Source organism: Diadema antillarum, unplaced genomic scaffold (genome assembly GCF_040938485.1).
Source record: "Diadema antillarum isolate AM-2024a unplaced genomic scaffold, OU_Dant_1.0 seq00000119_RagTag, whole genome shotgun sequence".
Lineage (NCBI taxonomy): Eukaryota > Metazoa > Echinodermata > Echinoidea > Diadematoida > Diadematidae > Diadema > Diadema antillarum.
In genome coordinates this window covers 1526851-1550928 of record NW_027271200.1, presented here as the reverse complement: position 1 = coordinate 1550928, position 24078 = coordinate 1526851, and the positions used below count along the sequence as shown (strand labels likewise).

The 24078-nt window shown below is 38.0% G+C and overlaps 1 protein-coding gene across 1 annotated transcript in view; it reads right to left on the bottom strand.

Moving 5' to 3' along the window:
- Positions 1-5076: 5076 nt before the first annotated feature.
- The window catches only part of LOC139727119 (uncharacterized), a 55586-nt gene continuing 36584 nt past the window's right edge, over positions 5077-24078 (bottom strand). Inside the window, exons 3-7 of the mRNA XM_071638101.1 lie at positions 16618-16743; positions 13004-13136; positions 7762-8827; positions 5827-5940; positions 5077-5170 (exon numbers count right to left, since the gene is read on the bottom strand). Coding sequence (XP_071494202.1) covers positions 5087-5170; positions 5827-5940; positions 7762-8827; positions 13004-13136; positions 16618-16743 — 1523 coding nt within the window. The 3' untranslated portion in view covers positions 5077-5086. The remainder of the gene's footprint in view (positions 5171-5826; positions 5941-7761; positions 8828-13003; positions 13137-16617; positions 16744-24078) is intronic.

Sequence of the window (24078 nt, the reverse complement as noted above, 5' to 3'; positions counted from 1 at the left end):
AATCAAACAAGAGAGACACACACAAAATAATGAGGAATGCCTAATCATCCTTGTCAATTCTTTAAAGACATACTGACCATGGAAAACAGAAATCAACTTCACGTCAGTGCATAAGTCATGTTATGTCTGTGCATCATTCCGTTTTTTTCCTTGATATAAAAAATATATGTATACTCTCACATAAAAACAAATCCTGACATTTGCTCTGACAGATTTACATTACATAGAGCATTAATGGCCATTGATCAAAATATGTACCCTGTGTGCATATTTTTCAAAGCAAATGTATCGCCAGATGAAACAAAATTCTTACTTCTTGTCAGTCACAAATTCTTCACTTGAAATATATCACGGATAACCAATTTTTTTTTTTTTAAATAGAAAAGATAAAACAATAACCCAAAGAAGTAACATTACCTTCACACATGCTCTTGCACTGCAAACCCTCCATAGAGAGGATTTTAGAGGCACATTTTTAGTACATAATTAATTAACAATTCCCATAAAAATTTAGTCTGAACAAAAAAAAATTGAGTAAAAACTGATAAAAAGCACAACAGTGAACATTTTATCAAAATCAGATTAAAAAAAATTAGGGAAGTTAAGAAGTTGTGAAGATGCTACTTTTCACAAAACAGTTCTTGAACAGGCAATATGAATATAGAAATGAGTGAGCCAGGAATAACATTATTTGTACACATTCCCAGAAGAAAATTTGAATTTTGGTCATTTTTTATGCAAAATGAATAGAAAATTGTGGTGATGCCATCATTAGCTCACTGATTTACAAAATCATATAAACTCAGGCAAAAATTTGTGAAACTTCACAATTCCAAAGCTTCCCCAATCTATATTGAATTTTCACTGTTGTACTTTAATATAGAATTTTACTTTCTCTCTTCAGACTAATTTTTGAATGGTCCAGAACAGACCTTTAACAGTTAAGAATATGAAAGCATTCCATTGAAAAAAAATGCTGGTATGGCATAAGTGTGTGGGACCTCTGGAAGAGTTACTAGCATTTTTACATAATTTCATGGATGTACCAGACAAAAGATGAGAGGATGTTCATCCTCCACCATTCATGAAGTAATTCCATGTCTAAATCTTCTTCTATGTAATCCTGGACAGGGCACCATAGTGTGTGGGAAGTCATCACTCAATTTTGTTGAGCTTAATTGTAACCGTGCATCACAAAACCAACAAAAAAGTTGCAATCACTGACTTTGCGTGAGGATTCAAAATAGGTGAAATGGGTCAACTTAGTCAATCTTGAGTTTTTCATATTTTTTTGGAAAGGGCATTGTCTTCTATATTATTCTGCAGTTTGGGATCATAAAATGAAAAAGGAAATTGCATTTTTAGCAGTTTTTCTAGAACACTTTAGTGTGGTGTGTGTGTGTGTGTGTGTGGAATAGTGTGATTGGGTGCGTCTTTAACTCTCATTTTCATTCCTTAAAAAGACTTTACACACTCTTCACGTTCAACTCTATTAACTTTAGAAAGGCTGATGCTCCTGTTTTGAAAGTTTGCATCAGTCATGAATAGAATGTGTTGACAGAGCATGATCAATATTAGCTTAATCTGATAATCCCTTCATTGTTGTTGCTATGAAGTTTTACATCCTGTTTTTTGTTCCACTCAATGCACAGAGCGCAGCTTATGCTTCAAGCCTCTTTTCTCAGTACACACTTTACCAGAGTGTGTTCTTTCTTTCAAATAATTAGTTAGATAGGTTATAGGACAATCCATTTGAATTGAATTACACATCATTTTAAAACTTAAAGTCTGTTCTATCAGAATCTGCTCTGAACTAAGAATCCACACGGATTTAACATAGCTCTAATGCCATGGGTTTGGGTTGGCAATGGCCACTTCAAATTGTAACAGTCTACCATTATTCACAGACATTCAATTACTCTATTCATGTAGAATTATTGCCAGGATTCACACAACTATTCTTTTACTAAAGTCATAATTCTTGTCTCCCAGCCAACACACACATTGACAAGGCTATGATATGCTCCTAGAGTTGAAGGCAGGTAGAATAGAGTTTGAATCTCAAATAAATACAATTCACATCAAACAGAAAACAAACAGTATTTGCGGAAAGCACATGAGCAAGCATTAACTGTGATAGCTATGTCTGTTGGTATGAAACGTAAACTTCCTTCATGAAATCATTCTACATGGCTATTAGTTCGCCAACATGCACGATGACCAGTTATCAAAAATAAAAAGCTACGCATGTTTCATATCATCAAACAATCCTATTTGTTTATGTTTTCATGTGATGACATCAGCAGATTGAATATGAACTGAATGTAAACTATGAGATATGGAATGGTGAGTCTCATAATGTTTCACATCAATTTAATATTACAACAAAACAAATTTACATATATCCACATATCTATTCTTTTAATGTACAGATATTCTCATATAAAAATAATTTCAGACTTGAGATGACAGATTTACATCCACTTCTAGAAATACATATACATACTTAGTTTATTTCCCTTGCATATCATCTGCCATCCCATTACAAAAAATGATAAGAATTGAAAAATTTATATAAATGTCACACTGTGTAAATTCAAAGGCGGGTAAAAATTTTAGGCAAACTCTCAAAGCATATAAGAAACATTAAACTGACGTATACAAAACTCCTCAATTCTGCCATAATATTCAGTTGGCATGAAACATTTTACAAGAAGAAGTTTTGGGCTTTAAAGGACCAAAAAAAGAAGAAGAAAAAGAAGAAATAAGATAGTAAATCAAGATTGGATTGTCATTATCTAAGACATCAGTCATCTACTGACTCAAAAAACTTCAAAGACAGAAATGGTAATGTATTTCTTATGATCTGGGAACCTGAATTACATCGGTGTCAAAATGTTTTTGGAGGGTACTTCTGTTACTAAATGATGGTATACTATACAATAAAACAGACAAATGAAATTAGTGATCTCTCTCTCTCACCAGATTTCACAAAACACAGGAGAATGCAAACTGCATGTAGGCATGTGTGGAAACCAAAGTTTATATAAAAGTGCATGTTGGCAGTTACTGAACTAATTATTTCAGGAAGCAAGTGAACTGTACAGAGTGGGGAAAATGATAGGACTTAATAACATTGGTGCCTTTTGTCCATGAAAAACTTGAGTGCACAATATTCACTTCACAAACCATTGAGACAAACACATGAAATCCACAGGAATGTTGAAGTATGTCCATATACAACTGTGCAACTCTTGGGCACCTCAGCAAAGCGCAAACCTCAAATATAAAGGAGTATATATTTCTGCCAATACATTGTAAATCTCAGATCATTATCTTTCAAAAATGAATTTTTTGATAAAAAATAGCACTGAAAAAAAACCATGATATTTGAATGCATTCTAAACTCTTGATGCTTACCTAAATTTAGTTTTCATATCTCCTTCTCTGAGGCAGTGAACTATGTACAAATTCTTTTATCATGAGAAACTGTGTGGATTTCAATTGCATACATCTATTCACCTCTGGAAATACTTGTGAAATGTCTGTACTTTGTTTAAGTTGATGCAACTTGGCACGGATAACTCTGAAATAAAGGCACATGAATTATCTAAAGAATGTATGAAAACAGCTGATGAAATATTGTACTCAACTTTGTGTCAGGCACACTTTTGTCTCTTTCCAATAATTCCACATTGCAATTCATGGAAATTTCCCAAGCATGTATAGCCTTTCCATCCAGCACTGCCATTACCTCCGCCAAGGGAGGAGATTATGTTTTTGTTATTACCTCTGCCAAGGGAGGAGGTTATGTTTTCGTTATTACCTCCGCTTAGGGAGGAGGTTATGTTTTCATTACTGTTGGTTTGTCCATGTGCAAAATAACTCAAAAAGTTGTAAACCGATTTGGATGAAACTTGCAGGAAAGCTTGAGAATGACACAAGAAACAGATGATTAAATTTTGGTAGTGATCCAGAACTTTTTATGGATTTTATGAAGGATTTTCGATATTTTGGCAGGTAGGGTCAATGAACTTAGGAGTTCAAGCTGCATATTTTTTAGGTTTTCATAGGTGCATTAGAGTGCGTGCTCTAGCTTCTGGTCCAGGGCGAGGCGTGCTGAGCAGCTGGCATTGATGACGTAACGAAAGGTTTCTATATTGGGATAGAAATCAGGCAATTTTTGAGCATGCATACGTATGGGCAGAAATCACTGATCTCTACAGAAGAATAAGATCAGTGGTGGAAATGAGCTGCTTGGCGGAGGTCTGCGCTCTCAAAGTGCTTTTCTAGTTCTTTTCTTAAAGCTTGCATGGTTGTCTCTGTTTGGTGCATCTTTTGACTCACTGGACAGGCTAAAAAAAAAAAAAAGTGGTCAACTTTGACTCCGTGCTGAATGGCAAGATCCCTCACTTGATTTCAATACCATAACTTCATCTACTCACAATGATACATTCATATGGACTGATTATGAATGTCTCAAAGGTAGTTTGCATTAAAAATTGTCTAAGCTTACACACGATTAATAAAATAAGAAGAAAAAAAAAAAGGAATGCAAATGGAGTTGAACATGATAATTTCGGTTCTGAACAAATTGCTCCAAATCTGGTGATTATAAGATGAGGAGAGTTGCATGGAAAGGATGTCTTTGATATTCAAGCCTTTGAATGACAATACAAGCAATCAGTATGTTTCATCATATCCTGTCACCAACACCTCTATCTAAACCCAACCTTGTGAGGGCAGCATAGCATATTTGCCATACATTTTTTTCCGTATCAGACCTTGAGCCAGCTGTTATGATGCCAAGATATCAGTCAAGGGTCAGAGTGTGGCGTGATGGCCATGGACACCAACTCCGTAAACCCCTTCTTGTCTGCCAGACAGCAAGAAAGGCAGGGGGTAATGATAGCATCATGGCAACGCGGTAACTTCTGTCCCTGACAGCCGTTTGGAATTAGCACTCCAGGTGACAGCGATCTCAGAGTCTGACGTCACTTTCGTAGTGTCCTTCAAGAAGTAGTCCACTTTGGGTTCACAGACCTCGAGGTGGGAGAGGGATCTTTGAACGGCTCCCAGTGAGGCGCTAAGGACCATACTCATTGATAAATGCATTCAGCTGCTTCAGTAGTTGCTTGTTGCGCTCCTCTGTGGCCTTCCTTGCACTCTCCTAGAAACAACACCAAATCATGAACGAAGAGATATTGTATAGTTTGCACGACCACTAAAGCTTGCTGTATTATCTATCTCAACTCTTTGGCATCATCGACCTGAACATACACAGTCACACAAACACACTAATAATGTGGTTGGATACGATAATGCGCTTTTTAAAAGTAAATTTTTGGTCCCAACTATCCTATACATGTTATTAGAATTTGAAGATTCTATCATTGTGAGATGACTTTTGGGCAAAACAAAACAAAACAAAACAAAGAAAAACGATGAAGAATTTGAGAGACATATATTATAAGGAAGGAAAAAATTGCATAATCACTCACTATGTCAAAACCAGCACATTATTATTGAATAGCTTCTCTCTATGATGTCTGCATTTTAGCTGCATGCTTGCAGTAAAGTGACCACCTCCAGTAATAAGCACCACCACATATGTGTGCTCTGTATTTTCTGAGCTGTGATTGGCTTAGTGGATAGTAATGAACAAAACAGAAGGCAGGTCCCGTCTGTAATACAATAATTGTCATGTCTAAAATATTTCTGCATCATACATTAATCATATATCTGCATCTTATGACAGAGGCTACAGTCAGAGTGATAAATGTTATGTCATTTCCATTTCACATTGTCTATGTACAATGTACTTACTGCATTGTCTATTTGTATCTGAAGTCCATCACATTTGATTTTCCACTTCCGTAGACGCTGTTCATGTTCCTCTTTCTGCTTGCTAAGCTCAGATTTCAGTGCCCTCACTTGCTCCTGTGCATGGAAAAAGATGATTTAGCTAGTGAAAAATCCACTTTTTCATATATACTTATATCATAAATACATATTTGTCAATGCGATTATGAAAGAAGGTTCATTATTCTGAACTTTCCTTTCTTCTGAAACACACAAACATGTAGATGCTCGTTGATCTGAAAATGAACTAAGTGTGGCAAAAAAAGCTGCTGAAAATGAAATAGGGTTGGTTAATCCAAACATCTGTGGCACCATGCCAAAGGTTCATTAATCCAAAAATAAATCAAGGTTTGTTATTCTAAAGTTTTGTTACTCCAAAGATGAATTAAGCTTCGATAATCTTTAATGAAAATAATGTGTCCACTAATGAACCTTCTGAATTATGAAGCTTATTTTTTCTTCAGATTAGTTAAACAAACCTTTGGAATAACAAACTTTCAAAATAATGAACTTATACCAATTTCCATACTGCCAAAATTTCCACTTTTACAGTATTACTGGTCCAACCAGGTCAGTGGAAAAGCATGACTGGCACACCAAGGTTGTTTCACTTGCCCTGGGCCAGCACTGGTGAGGAGGGAGATCAGAGCACCCTGACCTAGATGGGAGCTGGGGGAGGTTAACATGGCAACATTGAGAAGACATCATGACTCAGATGAGCGACCTGATTCACTCCGCCCCCAAACCACACTCGACTGCCACTACTTCACCGCCGATATTCCCCCCAACAGCCCCTATACCCACCGATGACACCCAAGAGCATCCATTCACCTCCCTGGAAACAAACTTTGTTAGGGTTGAATTTGAGGTCGTCAATTCTCTCAGCGGGCTCGGAAACATCTGCCTCATCTGCATGGGTCTTCGAGGTTCTTTCACAATGTGAGATTTCTTCTTTTGGCCAATATTTTGTCAATTCTTGTTTGGGGAGGGATGATTTAAGGGAATACTGGAGGGGATTTTCCATGTTAGGTTGATGACGCCGAGGCATGCCATGTCCTAGGCCATATACAGGCAACTCACAGAGCTTTCAGTCAATATTTAGAGCTCATACAACCACAATGACAGCTAGACACAGGCCTGTAGTGAGCCCTGAGTCACATTTGTGGGAACTCCTCCCTCTAATCATGATTCAAAAGGGCTCAAGTTCAGGCACCTCACACACTTTCCTAACTTTTGTGCAATGCTTAAAAAAAAAAAGAACCAAGAAGGTAAGCAAGACATTGAGCACATTTGCAAACAAAGTGAAGTATATGTTAATACTGAACTGGGGTATCCTGAATTACTGTTTGAATAGATATCACTGTCACCTTAATAAGTCTAGAGGGCCTTATTTGTCCAAATTTTCAAGCTGCTTCTGTTTCATTTTTTTCCTTGAACCCAAGCTTGTCTACCATGGACATAAGTTTGTTTAGATTTCCTTTTGTGAAATCTTTACCCATTGAATGTATTACTGGACTGAAATATATGTCATATCTACAGCATTCATGACAGCATCATGAAACATGAAATAATATAAAAAATGTTTAGATGGATATGAACCACAAATAAAATGACATCATTCTTTCTTTAAAGTTTAAATAACATGAATGCTTGGAGGGGAGAAAAAAACAACAACTGAAAGATAACTGTCATTTCACAATAATACATTATACTTTGGTTCATACCTGTTCAGGAAACTTGGAGGGCATTGTTGAATGGTAAAATACTCTCTACTGACCGCAGGGAAAGTATGCATAAATGTTCATATGTTTATACCTTATAAATGTATTGTACACCACAGGGTCTATATAACAGACATCCAAATAAAGGAGCAGGTCAGAGCCTAGGCAGTGATCTCACCTGCAAGTTTGAGTAAGTGAGTGTGAGGTCTCCTACGTGAGGCGTGTCATTCTCCGGAGTACCCTGCGTGAGGTCCATGCCCAAGCCCCTATCATTCCTGGTGGATGCCTCGACCGCATCCCTGAGATTGGTGGTGGAGTCACACTGCGACATGTGCAGCTCACAGGCAGGGTTAATCATGACCAGCGACTCCCCTTCCACCTTGACCGTCGTGGTGGTGGACGCGATGGACGCTGTTTCAGAGAAGGAGGTGTGCTGAGAATTGGGCTCGGAAGGACCGCTCGATATGCTGGCAGTGTCCGATATACTGTCCCTGTATGCCAGTGCGTCATCAACACTGTAACTACGCTTGTTGAACGCCGAAGTGCCAAAATGCTCCAAGTCGAACTCCTCGTCAGGTTGCAGATCGATGAGCAGCGGTTCTGGGGTGACGGTCCGCGGCCTGGGCGGGCCCCGCGACTGTGCATCCCTGAGCTCTTTGATGAGGTCGAACCCTGCTGGCGGCAACTGACTGTGCGCCTTGTGCCGCGGTGGCGGGATGGGTGCACTCAGTCCTTCATAGGACTTGCCGTTGCTGAAGTTGATGCGGTCATTCGACGGGAACATGGTGTCGTATTCGGCGATCAGCAGGTGGATGAACTTCTGGCTCATGGAGGTGGCCTCCATCATCGAGGTTGGGTCCTCATTGTTGGCACGGAACATATTGGGGCCAAAGACCGTGGACAGATTCAGAACACCCATGCGATTGTACCTTTCATACTCTTGTACCTCGTTAAGGAACTTGCACAGGTACTTCATCAGGTTGTAGTTGCATCGTGGTAGGAGAGCCAGCTCCCGAATGAGCTCCGCCCTTCCATCTTCCTCGTTCTCCTCGTACAGCTTGATGGCGTCGAAGAAGTGGTCGTAGTGCTGCCATGGTATCACTGGCTCGGGTAGAGACCTCAGGTACAGCTTCAGAAGTGATGCCACCGTGTGGACGTCTGCCTTGAGTCCCTCAAAGTCCGGCTTCTTACCCTCGTCAAACGAGTCCTGGAGCTCCTTCACTTTGTTGGTCCTCCCTGGAAGCCTGTGATTGTGCAATGAGATTTTAGTCTGATTTTGTCATAAGTTTGCAAGAAGGGCCAAATCAACTAATCACTGAAGTCCACAGTCACTATGCACACAAAGTGATGCAAGTCTTTCCCAGGATAATAAAATTCTACAATATGTTAATTCCTACAACAATATCTATTCGCTGGTTCTGCACACAACTTTTTTGGTTGATGGCAGGAAATGTCATCATTTTGCTCATTGATTCTACAAGACTCCACACATTTCAATGACAACTGTTAAAATGTATACATGTGCTTTATTACTATCATTGATTGTTTTGTCTATATCTTCTTTTTTTAATCCTTTCATTATGCTGGTTCTGAACACAACATTGATTCTACACAACGGTACTCGTCTCGATGGCAACTGTTGAAATGTATTGTTTCAATGCTACCATTTATTTTCTTGTTAATTATATCTAATATGCTTTCTGAGTGAAATTTTCTCATCAGGGATATGCACTATCATACTGCAACATGTAAAATACATCACATACACAGATATCAGTGCAACAAAGTTGCATACGAATCACACAAACACATGCACAGGATTGAAGGAAAGCATGTGGAATATGAGTTCTATGTGGATGAAGATGCAAACTCACTGCGTAGGCATATCACACCTGGGTCAATGACAAAATGCACCAAAACTTGTTTGGAATGAAGACTTTATCAACTTTAAAAGAGGAACTCTAGCCCTTGTGATGTTTGATCTCGATAAACAGAACAAAACTACACAGGTGAGTGTTGCTCAGCACTGATAAACCGACAGCTGCTTTTCCGTCCACTTTTAGATCATGGCAGAGTCGTCAACACAATCTTTTATACACTGGCTAAACTGTCTAGATCATCTCATTCTAGTAGAGAGGATATAAGCCTGGACAATGTGAACCTCTCTGTATGAAATGGCCAGAGCCAACTCTGTAAAACCAATCCAAGGAGATTCTAAAATTCCCCTACGCCTTGTATCACATTCACGAGGTTGCCATACGCACAGGGTTGATATTTCTTGAAGCATGTAGAGCCAACAAGTAGATGCCATGCTTACAGGAAATAATCACTTGAATTATATCCTAATCTCCACTTGTCCCTTCTCATTTCACCTTACACACACTTCTCTAATAAGTCTGCCTACCCTTGCAATGCTTACTCTTAACTTATCCAATAAAAAAAAATCAAAAAAAGTATTTTTTGATGTATCTCTTTATAAAAAGTTTTTTTTTTTTCAATAAATCACCAGTCATAGTTTATGAGGTAAAATATGATTTACCTAAACCTCTTTCATTTGAGTCTTGTTTAGGACATAAACTATTGCTGCTCTTTCACTTGAAGAATAATCAAAAGCCTCTAATTTGTTACATTTATAACTGATCCCTCATTTGGCAACAAATTCCAGGAGAAATAGATTCAATGCTTACGTCTCAAATTGTATTGTTTTCCCATTGTCAATGAAATTAACAAATTTCATTTAATCTCACTATAATATGAAATAAGCTGTAAAATTCAGAGTTGCCAATTTGCAAGACCACAATTAAAAAAAAAAATTCCTGCAGGAAACTTACCCTGGGACTCAAAGGGTTAGGAAACATCAGGAAGAAAGTAATCATGTGATGTTACTTTATCCTACAAGTAGGGAGATGACACTTGACCAGAATGGAATCATGAATTTAAACCTTCTTTAAAAAGCATAAACAGCCATTCTGCAGAACTCGCTAAAGACGGAAACGACAGCGAGCCCTAGCTTTCCTGTCTCTTCAGCCTTTTTTTCCCCCTTTTTTCTTTTTCATCTGAATAAGACACACCACGAGTCTGCCAGAGCAAATCTTTTCTCTCTCTTTAAGAGGTGTCAAGGTTGGGATCCTTTTTTTGGCAAAGCCAGTTGCCCTGTGCTATCTTTGGGACACGAGGAGAGCCCTGCCGCTTCCCCTTACTGACAAGTCAAGATAATTAAGTCAAGCTATCTGGCCACTGTTCCAAGCAATTAACCAGCCAATCTTATTGTCTGCCACTGACTCAAGGGGTCCTAAAAACAGAGAAAGTCTTTTGTCTTCATCATGGAATCTAGCTGATTGAATGAACTCTTGTTATCTTCCCTCTAACACAGTCTATAAATTGCAAAATATTTCGACTTTTTTTTTCATTCATCAGTTGCAGTAAATTTAACTTTTGTTTCGGGAGCAACTGTTACAGTTACATTCAAGTTGAGCATCAATGCCTCCTGTTCACTGGGAAACAATAACAACACAGAAAAAAAAAGGAAATGTGTGCATCAACCAATATGGAATATATGTGGTTAAAATCTCACTTATTCACTTCACATTAATTGTTTCCAATTCCCTTCTCATCGATTGCATGTTCATTTCAATAAATGAGTATTAAGACTGTGATTCACAGCATATGATAACCTAATAACAACCTCCTAGACAAATGAACATTCAATCTACCTCAAATCCATAAGCTACTTAAAAAACAGCAACAACCAACCTTTCTACTCATTCCATTTTGAGTAGATGCCATATGCTCCCTCAACCCTGTGTTCGCTCAATCTGTACTTGATAGAAACTATACTTCATACTTTGTACAACTGCTGTATTAAATGATCCCCCTCTAAACAGACCCTTGCCTTATCATTCCATTCTTTGTGGTACTAAAACTAAAATTTCAGGAGCTTCATGCATAATCAACCTTTTAAGACTGTCTCTTTAAACACATGAATCATATTTTTTCTCTCTTTCTCTTTCTCTCTTTTTTTGAAAAAAAAACCAAAACAACTACAGATTGCTATCATTTTCTTGGACGATCATCCTGTTGTGTCATGCTGCAAATTGGAACAGGTTTTACAGGAACCCTAGGTACCGTGTTTTGCACTCCCAGCGCGGGTAGCAACAAGTATACAGAGCAGCATGAAGACTAGACAACCTCAACGAATGCTAGTGGAGCCCGTGTCAACTGAGTAAGCAGCAGGTATGCTAAATATAGGCATTAGCAATGTGCAAACACTTGCTCTGATGAACAACAACAATGTATGTTTTAGCTACTCGTTTTGGCTCATCCAGATAGTTATTGCTCGTCACTCTGGATTGACTTCACTGATGATCAGATGTGTTAATGCCAGCATCACATAAACGACACACAATGCTAGGTAGCGAATGTACTGCAACAGCAGATATCATACAATGGGAAGGTCCTCATTCCTGCACAGCATTTTGTTTTTCTACCCCTGGAATGGATAATGCAATTTAAGCAAGAATTTGGCACGCCATGAAAACTACATGTATAAGTTCAATATGACTATTTGGGCAAGTTCAAATGTTTTACTTTTGAAAATACTATATCTCTATCACATCTGTAATGTTGTATGATTCTCATTTCGTCGCTGGGGTGACAAGACCTTGTATCTGCAATTTTGGTGAAAATGACTTTTTTGTATTAATGGTCAAATAATGGGTTCAGTGATGTCCTGTCCAAATCCTAACTGTCTTACTCCAAAAATGAAGAAACCACGGCATGTCAAAGGAAAGGCTATCCCATTCGCCACAGTGCTTTGGCCGCCATGTTTTTTGGCTCTCCTGAACATTTGACATTTTGTAGATACGAGGTCTTGTCACCCCAGCGACGATTTAGAACTTCTACATATATATCAGTATTCATAAACATGCACATGGAAATTGGTAATGTGAAATCTAATTGTAAACTTGACAGCCAAAAAGTTTCTGAATAGTTCTTTGTTGCACAGGGAAACCCTGATACATGAATGTTCATGTTTTGCTCATTTTCCCTGGGAAGGACTGATTAAAAAAACATGGACAAAACAAAGCAAACTTGGTCCATTTATAATGCCCTCAGTCATAAGATACACCAGAGGCAAATCTATTTCACTGAAAGAAAGGATTCAAGTTTTATGTACCATGTATATGATTGCATGCGTATATGCATAGCTCTATGTATGCATGTATGTACAATGAATGTATGTTTGTATGTTTGTATGTATGCAGGTCTGTGTGCATACAATATGCATGCATGTGTATGATATATGCATGTAGCACTCTGCTTTCAAGTGCTACAGTCGGACAAACTTTGTTTTGAAACTTATCGTATGATTCTCAGTGACAATTGTGCCTCAAAAAATCCTGGCTGATCATGTAGAGTACCTGAAGATGCCCTCCTCCATCAGGCCATGCTTCTTGATGAAGGTAACACACTGCTCTACGATGGAGGGAATCTGCCGCGTTGTTGTGTGACTCTCGTTGGTGATTGTGTCCAGCAGGCTCTGCCCAAAGATTCCTAGTTGCGAGAAGATTCAAAACTGCACGAATGAATCTTGCTTTTATTGTATATGCAAATATTAAGAGACTGAGCTCCTAATAATGAGAAACTATAAGTTTTATACAACTGCAATTCAGAGCTGTTTGATGGAAATTGGTAGTGAATGCACAAGAAGGGGAATTTTGATACTTCCAATTAGTATAATTTCACTTCCTATGTAATATTTTATGAATACAACTTGTCCAAGTTGAAGAATTGCAAACCTAAACTTTACTAAATGGATAGAGTGTACGAAAGTGTGATGTCATAGCCATTTATTACCATGGAAACTGGTCCTAAGCAATCTTATGTTGCCCAAATATTTGTGAACACAATAGTTGCCAACCATGCTCAAACAAAAGACTATGACATCATCGCTTCAGTACTCCATACAATGTACATTTCCTTTGTAGTAATGTCAAAAAATACTTCAAAACCAGCTTCCAATGCCGTCTAACTGAATGCACTGCATCATCATCATTCAAACCTGGTATTAACTCACTCCCATTCAGATCGTTAAAAGTCTCTACATACATTGTACTCTATTGAGTTCAGGAATGCAGGCAATGAATTAACGTAGATGAGCATTCCTGGCAGCACACAGGGAATGGGCCTTTCCCTGAGTTCATGAGGGTCTACATTTCTCTGACAGACCCAATCAAGGAAGTGACGAATGGTTTTCCTGTCACCCCACAGAGATGGAGACAAGGGGGGTGAGGAGGCAAATGGACAAAGGGATGATAAATAGCCATTTATCACCATGGAAACTGGTCCTAAACAATCTTATGTTGCCCAAATATTTGTGAACACAATAGTTACCAACCATGCTCAAACAAAAGACTATGACATCATCGCTTCAGTACTCCATACAATGTACATTTCCTTTGTAGTAATGTCAAAAAATACTTCAAAACCAGCTTCCAATGCCGTCTAACTGAATGCACTGCATCATCATCATTCAAACCTGGTATTAACTCACTCCCATTCAGATCGTTAAAGTCTCTACATACATTGTACTCTATTGAGTTCAGGAATGTAGGCAATGAATTAACGTGGATGAACATTCCTGGCAGCACACAGGGAATGGGCTTCCCTGAGCTCATGAGGGTCTACATTTCTCTGACAGACCCAATCAAGGAAGTGACGAGCGGTTTTCCTGTCACCCCACAGAGATGGAGACAAGGGGGGTTAGGAGGGAAAGGGACAAAGGGATGATAAATGCAGACAAGGGGAGGAGGAGGGGATGGGGGAGGGGGAAGAGGAGGGGGGAGGAGGACAGATTTTCAGAGAAAAGGGTGAAAGAAAGCCTTAGGGAAAAGAAGAAAGGGTGAGAAATAGGGGAGGGGGAGAGAAAGGGGGAGGGGAAACAAACAGAGAAAAGGGGAAAAATAAGCCCAAATGGAGAGAAAGGAGAAATGAAGGAGGAGTCAAAAACATGAGAAATAGAGAAAAAAAATATATGGAGGGGGGGGGGGGGTGCAGTAGCTGGAAACAGAGACAGAGGCCCTGTAAAGTGGAGTCAGACACTTTCCTGAGTCACCTCGTCTTGGGATTTCACACTGCCCATGACCTATTCTATGGTTGCTATATACCAAATACTGACCAAATAGAGGATTATAAACGACGTACGCATTGTCTCCTGACTAATATTAAATTCAAGAAGCTCTGTTTTACAACATACCAGATTTCAAATTTTGCAAATACAGTTACCAGGTGCATGTCTACAAGTATCTTTGTAACATCTGATGCCTTTTCTTGAATGAATGTAAGAACAAACTCATGTATCTTATGAAACCTACACATCATAAAAGCTCATATCTAGATCAGAATCTGAAGTGCATCATATAGAAATTGTGATTCACCCTTCACACACACACACAAAAAAAGTTTGTACAGATAGAGGTCCACAAAAGACTACTTCAGCCTTGGATGGAGGCTACCGATGATGTAGAGAGACCTAGTATATAGGAGAGTCTGAAGCTCCCTTTACCTGTCTGGGCTAAAACATGAAAGCGACCTTGGCAGGTATGTGATGTTTCTTCCTTTGTGGAACAAGGTGGGAAGTAGCCAAATCATGTGTGTGTGGTGAACATTGCATTGCTGTCTATGGGGACTCGTGAGTCATTCCATCATATGGTAACTCTGGCTGTGAGCCCATACTCACGGCAAGCCAAGCAACTGTAGCCCTTGAGCATGACATCTTACGGAGTTGCATTATACCTCATAATGTATATGTCATTCCCAAGGACCACTTACAGTACATGACAGATTTCACTAACAAAAGTATGCTCCAAGCCAAAACTACTCACACATATCTAAGATTGAAAGACTTTAGTTCCCTATTAGCTCATGCTCTTTTCACAAAGATTAACTCTTGATATCTTAATTGCATACCTTTCATTCATCATTTCAGTTGAAGGGTAAACTAAATCTAGCATGTGCTCCCATAAAGGTACAGTTTGGAAAGAAGAGCTCACATAATGTTTTACTCAGTTTTGGAAGTAATGTTGAATGCAAAATTACTTTACTAAATTACTTGCGAAGTCTAAAAGAGAGAATATGAAAGAAAGATAGTGATAGAGGGAGAGAAAAATGGGGGGGGGGGGGTAGAAATTAGAGAAAGGCAGGGGCATTTGGCAATTGAATATACTTGGTGTAGTGGTAGATTATTTTCCAAAGCTTCACCCTAAACAAAACATCACAGAAAGGGGGATAATGCTGAAAAAGCAATGGCATCAGCATCATCATCATTACCAGCATCTTCATTATATGTCAGCATCTTAATGGCGGGTCCACCAAGAAATGCAATGGAAAAGGGTTGCCTTGCACAACATAATTTTACATTTGTACCATATGTCTTCCCCCTCCCCCCCCCCCCAAAAAAAAAAAAAAAAAAAATTACAACAGGATCCTCCACAATGATAACTTTGAAAATAGTGAATCAATCCAAATACAATTTCAGGGTATGAAACTGTAACTTCTTACCTACATCTTGCTACAAACCACATCCAATTTGCTTCAGTGGTCAAAGAGAAATGAGGAGTTTTTGTAGAGCATGTCAGGAATCCCTCCCTCCAAGTTCTGTCCATTGTGTTCACACATTATGCAGTTCCAAGAGCATCAAAGTGCTTAACTTGGAAGAATCAGACCCATGACATGCTTTACAATGATCCACATTTCTCTGTGACCACTTGATAAAATTGAATGGGATTTTCTGTGAAATATAGCTAAGTAAGACGTTGTATTTTAAGACCCTGAAGTAGCATTTAGACAGATTAATCATATTGGAAGTTATCAATGCAAAACTCTGATTGCAACTTTTTTGAGACATGCTGCATTTGCTTGAATCTGATGAAATCAATTCCTGCTGACATTTAGAAAAACCCTATAACTCCCTTCTTTGGTCTGCATTGCCATGAGCATAAATGGACTTTGGTCAACATGACCCAGTGGCTCTCACCTCCACCTCTCCGGCCATACATGACCCTGCGGATAACCTGGATCCACTCGTCCATCTCCGCCTGGCTGGTGGCCCACAGGAGAAAGCTGTCGTGGTTGCCTGGCAACCGTCCATGGTTCGCCTTGCCTGGGAGGAGGTGATGGATGCAGTGGTAAAGGTGGAGAAGGCAGAGGTGGTGGTGGTATTGGGAGAAAGAAAGAGATGAGATTGAGGATACTTTGTAAATACTACAATACGATGTCTGCTTGAAAACTTGCTCAAGCAGGCAGACAAATCTGGCCAATCGGTGCCAGAATGGTGAGAGAGAGATGGCTAGCTACATGTTTGACTGTTGCAACTGATTGACAATTGCTGATCATCAGCATATAAAGATAAAAACGTAATTATTTACGCCGGTGAAGGGCAATTGTCAATCAGCTGCAATAAAGACAGCTTGACACAAGAATTCATTCATGTAAATTTTTGATTATTGTAAGCCTGAAACATTATTTTTTTTCTGCCTTTATAGTTACAACTGCTCTGAATAAAAGCTTGGCATTACAGTTCACACTGCATTGACTGTATACCTCATTTACTACCAGTATTTACTGGCACCCATCAAAACAGGAAAGAAGACCTCATTCATCTACACTCACATTTCCTTTGTTGCTTTGATGCCCCGCAGCACAGTTGACCAGGAAATGACAATTGATATTTCACTTCATATCACATCAAAACTGCAGTTGAGGGCCATTATTCAGTTTTTGCATTCATTATGATAATTCAGTGTGCTGATATTTGCAACTAGTGTATCACATAATGCATATCCTCCAGTCCGTTTATGAGGAAGGCTTCACAAGTTTGCAATGATATGGCTACTTGAGCAAATTGTCTGCAATTACAGCTTACATAAATGCACATGATCTTGCTTTTCACTTTGGGCCATGGCATTTTTTTTTTTTTTTTTTTTCAGAATACTCCTGATTTTACACTAGAAATCTGGAGACAGCTCTATAGGTTGTACTAGTGCTTTTTGTTAGAAGATAGCTTAAAGGTAAAAAATAATTTCTGTATGCCTGCAGAAATTGCTGCAGAAATTGCTGATTATTGCCCTGAAATGGACACACATATATATTATATGCATTATAAAAAATGTGTGAAATAATTAATGCTGTGATATACTACACAATTTCTGTTGGGTAACAACGAAAACGTGAAATATAAGCCAAAAAGTATGCATACAGCATTGCAGTCTGAGAGCATATCTGATCGTGGTTGCTACGTGATATTTTATAATTGATTACAAATTGAACCAAAGCAGTATTACTCAATCTTCTGTGCAAAAGTGAATTGCATGCAGCTTGTTGGGAAATACTACTGCCAGCGAGCAGTTGATCATCATGTAACATTCTATCCACCCATTACCAAACGGGTAGGGCACTTCATGAATGATTGTTGTGTACTACTATCTAAATCACTTTTCATTTCACTTTTGATCTCAAAATCCTCCAAAACAACTCATTATCCTGCCCAATTACATCAGCCAGGCAAGATTCTTGGTAGACCCTTTCAATTTTGCAAGAAAATGCCAAATCGTGGAAGATGAATTTTGAGCCCTTCTGAGAAGTGTACTTAACCTTTAAGTACATTCAGCAATTCAAAAAATCATGACCCTTACAGGGAAAGGGAGGGGTACCTGCCCCCTCCCCATCTCTATTCCCCATCCCCTCCCCTATCTGTTTAGCTGTCTGTTGACTCACAGCGGCTTCCCAAAGTTGCGGAAGGAAATTGCAATTTGGGTCACGGGGGTTCAAGCCCACACGCTGGCCATGCTTCACACGTCTACCCAGGCACTGCTTGGAACTGGCACAAACTCTTGTTCTCTGACTGTGCAGATAATAAACTGGCTACCTAGATAATTTCCATAAAAATTCATACATTCACACACACACACACACACACACGCCATTGAATAGTGACATAGCAAGTTGCCAAATTCATTTCATTCCCAAATTGCAGATGAGCACTCATCGCTGAGTCGTTATTTCTTTTTCTTTTGTCTTTTTCTACTGTGCATCCATTTTATGAAAGGTGTCCACTACTAAAGTTTGAAGAGTTTAGGTCACTTGAAAGCCACAATTTGATTGTCACATGACATTAAGTAAACTGATATAATGTGGCAAAATACATTGTAAATAAAAACTGACAAAAATATGATTGACATCTGTAGATGCAATCATTACATAAGACCTCAAAGCTCTTTAAATAAATGACATAATGAAGATATGATCAATTATCTACTTGTACTATAAATTACAGGCATTCACAACTACATTGTAATGCAAGTGATGATTACATGTGGTATGTGTGTTTACATTACATATTTGTTCAATTGCAATGACTATATTTCTTTTATTTTGGTCTGCAAAAGTACACATCGTCATGCGCATGGCAGATTGTTGTTAGCACACTTCCGTGCGCATGGCAGAATATTGTTAACCCTATGCGCACTCCCACACCCTAACGACAATCTGCCATGCGCACTCCCACGCTGTAACGACAATCTGCCATGCGCACGACGACATGACAATAACAAGAAAAAAAAGTAAGAAAAAATACACAATGAAAAGACGGATTACAATTAATGCAAAAAACATGTGTGCACAGCCAAACTAATGAGAAGCCATCTGACACATCGGCACTCTATAATGCACACAAATACAAACAGTCCTACATGTAATAACTTCTGCCTGTTGAAGAGTTGTGTCATTTTCCTGACAATCATAATACAGCTAAAAATAACTCCACGGCACTTGCAGACACCAGGATGGCAAATCTGTCCCTCCTTCCTCTTTCTCTCTCACTCTCTCTGTGTGTGACAGAGTCTTTGTGATTGAGTATTAACCACACACAACAATCTTCCTTTTTGTCTTTGTCCTCGGAAGAATACTGTACGAGCTGAAATTTTTGCATGTATACATTGTACAGATATTTTCTACCTGTATTGATACTTGTTGGACATTCCCATGTATATATTCAAAAATTTCAGCTCATACAGTACACTTAGTATACAGTTTGCCATGTATGTGACTCTGCACCACAAAACCACCACAAAGTCACTAGATATGGATTTTTAGTTAAGAGCAGATTATGAAATAGCAGACCCTAATAACTCCAAAATGATGTATAACTCAGTATAAATGGGTAACCTAACCTATCTAATTTGGGAAATAATGTAAACACCCTGGCGAAGCGTTTACTGAGAAAAGAGGCTTTGAAGCTTATGGTCTATTCAAGTGCTAACTCACACCACGCTGTGTGCTGTAAAAAGAATGGAACAAAAACCAGGACATAAAATCCAAGGCAACCACAATGAAGATATTATCAGATTAAGCTGACATTGTGCATACTCTAATACCAACTTTCATCACAGTAGCACCCTCTTTTCAAAAGTTATTAGAGTCAAAAATGAGGAGTGTGCAAAGGAATTAAAGAAATAAAAGGGTTTCTATTATACAAAATCACTCTATTCTGCAACAAAGTGTGCCAGAAAAACTGCAAAAAACACAATTTCCCATTCGTTTCATGATCATAAACTTTAGAATTATGTAGAAGAAGAATTGCTCTCTCAGAAAACAAACAAACAAACTAACTAACTAACCAGAGATTGACAAGTATGACCCGTTTCACATATTTTGAGTCCTTACCTAAATTTGGAGTGGGCAACTTTTTGTTGGTTTTGTGATGTACATGTACAGTCACATACTGATTTGGGTGATGTCACGGTTTCAAGACAATTCAGATTTTATCAAAAACATATCAGCTGCATCAGGTAATGGTTCTAGGCTGTCTAGTGTAATGGATTGAGTCATTGATAAGGAGCACTCCTAATTTCTGTTGTTGGACAATGAGACTGGATCAGCCGCAACTTTGTGACAAACACACAAACGAAACAGGAACAGCGCACAGTCATGGCATTCAATGTGGTGTGGTGGAAGGACTTGTTGATTGAAACAATCACAGAATAGTCTCCTTCCTAGTACCTGCAGTCATTTGTTGTCATTTTGTCAAAAGCAGTCAGAGGATTCAGAATCAAAAGTCTGTCACTTAAGGGCATTATTTACCATTTACAGATGAAACACAAACCCAGCATTAGTGCTTCAAAAATAGTTCTAAAATGTTAGTTAAGGATAGAAACAACCAATGTAAAAATGTTAATCAGTATAATCACTTGTTAAATAATGTGAACAATAGCTATAATAAAATTGTTCTAGAATAAACTATCTACAGTTATGGTTCATTGAGAAAAAGAGTGATATATCCTTATATTTTTGGCCTTAAAAAATTGTGGAATTTTTATATGGTAGAAAGTTTTGTGATACAACTGACCTACAGTACACATATTCATCTAATGTGATTAATGTGATAATGTGATTACTGGAACATTTTTAAATCACTGCTCCCAATGGTAAATGAAGCATTGCACACTGTTTTTGAAGTGTGATGTCATTTATAGTTATGCCATGACACAGATATCATGTAACAGGTAGGTTCATGATCATACGATGTGAAATGCCAGATGATCTTTCATGGATGAATTCTCAAATACAGCCAGTAAAGGGAAAGTCCCAAGTGACAGGAGATACAATATTGGAAAAGGGACACAGTTCTAAATGAAAACAAGCAGACATTGAACAACTGAGTGTATGATTAAGTTTTGGCAACCAAATGGAAGAAAAGAATAACTACAAGAAATGATGTTCATTTATAATATCAGTCACTTTACATATCATCCACATTCTTATCAAATGACGTAGTGTACAAAATGAGCCAGAAGTGAAAAATGGATAATGACAAAAGTATGAGTTTCTTCTGGATAATTAGCACTGTTCAGCCTTGGGATTTATACAATATTTTGAACTGTTATGTTTTGGTCTCCTGGTCTGATATGAAATATTGCTTGTACGCATGACATAGAGAGAGAGAGAGGGGGGGGGGGGGGGGGGAGTGCTCCTATTTGTACATTACATACTACAATCTTTCTGTCTGGTAGGGGGTTTATATGAAGTTCATTCAACAAAAGAGCCAAAATATCTCTGATAATTCCCCATGTTTCTGCATAAATTTACTGCATGACATACTGTAATTTCAATTTTGGAACCATCAAAACACATACTGCAAATGCAAAAAAAAAAAAATATATATATATATATTATATACATATAATTATATATATATATAATTGGAATCATATCCAATGATTGGACATCAATTTGTTCTGATCCATATTGATCATTTGCATACAAATCTGCAGGAAATGCAGAGTATTCATTACAAAGTTACTGTAACAGATTGAAAATTTGTGTCTATTTAATATGGGACAATTTATATGTAAAACAATAATGCACTCCAGCCCAATTCTTTATTAAATGTTCCCCCAAAATCAATCATGTCATATTTAAATTTCTCACATGGCATTCCAATGACTTCCACTTACTTTTCCAACAAATATTATTAGGTCATAGCACATTTATTTATACTCATCCATATTTTGGAATCCCACAGAATAACAATTTATATTCAGAATCGCTCCTTCCATATATTCATTTAAAAGGAGATTAACCCATTTAGGACTGACTACAAGATGCATTTCCCTTAGACACTTGCCGGAGTAAACTCGGGAGTCTTCCTCAACGGGTTAAAGCTTCTTCTCTCACAATCTTACGATGCCACAGATTCAAATTTGCCTATAGGTTATCATCATTCAATTGCAAATCTACACTGCCTCATATCTTATTGCTACTGTAATCCAAGTGCAGTTATTAACTGCTATTGTCTGGCTTTGTCTCACTGCGAGTCATTTACACATTTCAAATCCTTGATTTTCCTTTTCCTTTTCAGGCTGCACAACTTTATTTTGATATACTTCTGCAGGTCTCTGTCTCCGTCATATCTGCTCGTCTCTTCTGTTATCTCATACAATGTCGTGTCAATCTTGTCTCATTTAGTCCTGTTGTCAGTCATGTCTCCTTGGTAAGCTTACAAACCTAATTTTGTATTTAGTTTTTTTTCTAATTCTCAGTGGGGCCCATATATTACAAGCATTGTCTTTTCTGTGGGTCCCTCCATTTTCTGCACATTAGTTTACATAGGCCTATTGTTTACTTTGATGATTTATCACAATGTTGAGCTATAGTAATATTTCCCTATTGTTCTATATTTTGTTATTCCCACAATGTATCATCTACAATATTCCTTTGTTACAAAAATAAGTGTATGCAATGTTTTTGTCAAAGAATGAAAATAAAATATGAATTTAATTAAAATGAACTGACTTGAAGACACATCATCATGCTAGAATGTCAATCTAGGGGTTGGACGACAGGAGCAGAGAGGTGGTTTACAGGATACAAATGAAAAGACAAAAAAGGCAAAATGAATCAAGCTTTACTTAAAACGTATTCTTTTGAATTGAATGAAAAAAAAAATCAAGTTGGTTGATTTGGCAGATACACATCTTTCAGATATACTGATTACTTCACACAAAAGCAATATTCACTCACTGTTACCGATAGAATTCCAGGGATCTGGAGGGACAAAAAAAAAGATAAAAAACAAACCAGAGGAAGAAGCAGATTGAAGAGGCTGCAAGTGAAAATTTGTCCAGTTTCTATAATTAGCAATGGTGCTAAGAAGATACAAGCCTATGTCTGTGGAAAGGGTAAAAATTTTCAAGGGAAGAGCAGGAAATGTGACCATCAGTGATAATATACCTAGGGAGCCAAAATAATCATGAGACCAGTGTGACAAAATTAAAAGTGACCTCTCGAAGCATGGACCGGGAAGGAAGGAGGGAGGCTGTGGGTTAGTCTGCTATTATTGTAGTCATTCACTGACCCAAAAAAAAAAGAAAAAAAAAGAGAGAGAGAGAGAGATGAGAGTACCATTTCTTAACAATGTGTCAAAGTTCTTGTGTCTGCAAACCAAACAGGTTGGTGTCTCCTACTTACCGTACGTATTATTTAGCTTCCGTAACAGTTGTATTACAACTATTAAAGCCTCTTGCTACCATTTACAGATGAAAAAAAAAAATAACAGCTTCGGTGCTTCAAAATAGTTCTAAAATGTGAGTTAGGGACAAAAATAACCAACATAAAAATGTTAATCAGTATAATCACTGTTAAGTAACATTAGTATTGTTTAATATCTAAAATGTAAACAATAGTTTTACTATTTGTAAAATCCATCACTGGAATAAACAGTCACTGTGATGGTTTATAGGAAAATTAGTAATATCCCTATTAATATTTGCAGTTTTAATGCAAAATTTTTGTACAGTAGGGTGCTTTGTGATACAACTAAACTAACTATGTGCATCAAATGTGCTAATTCGAACTTTTGTCACTGCTCCCAATAGTTAACAGTGGCTTTAAAGCACAAAGGAAATATAAAGTGCTCATACTTGGACTCTCCCATAACTCC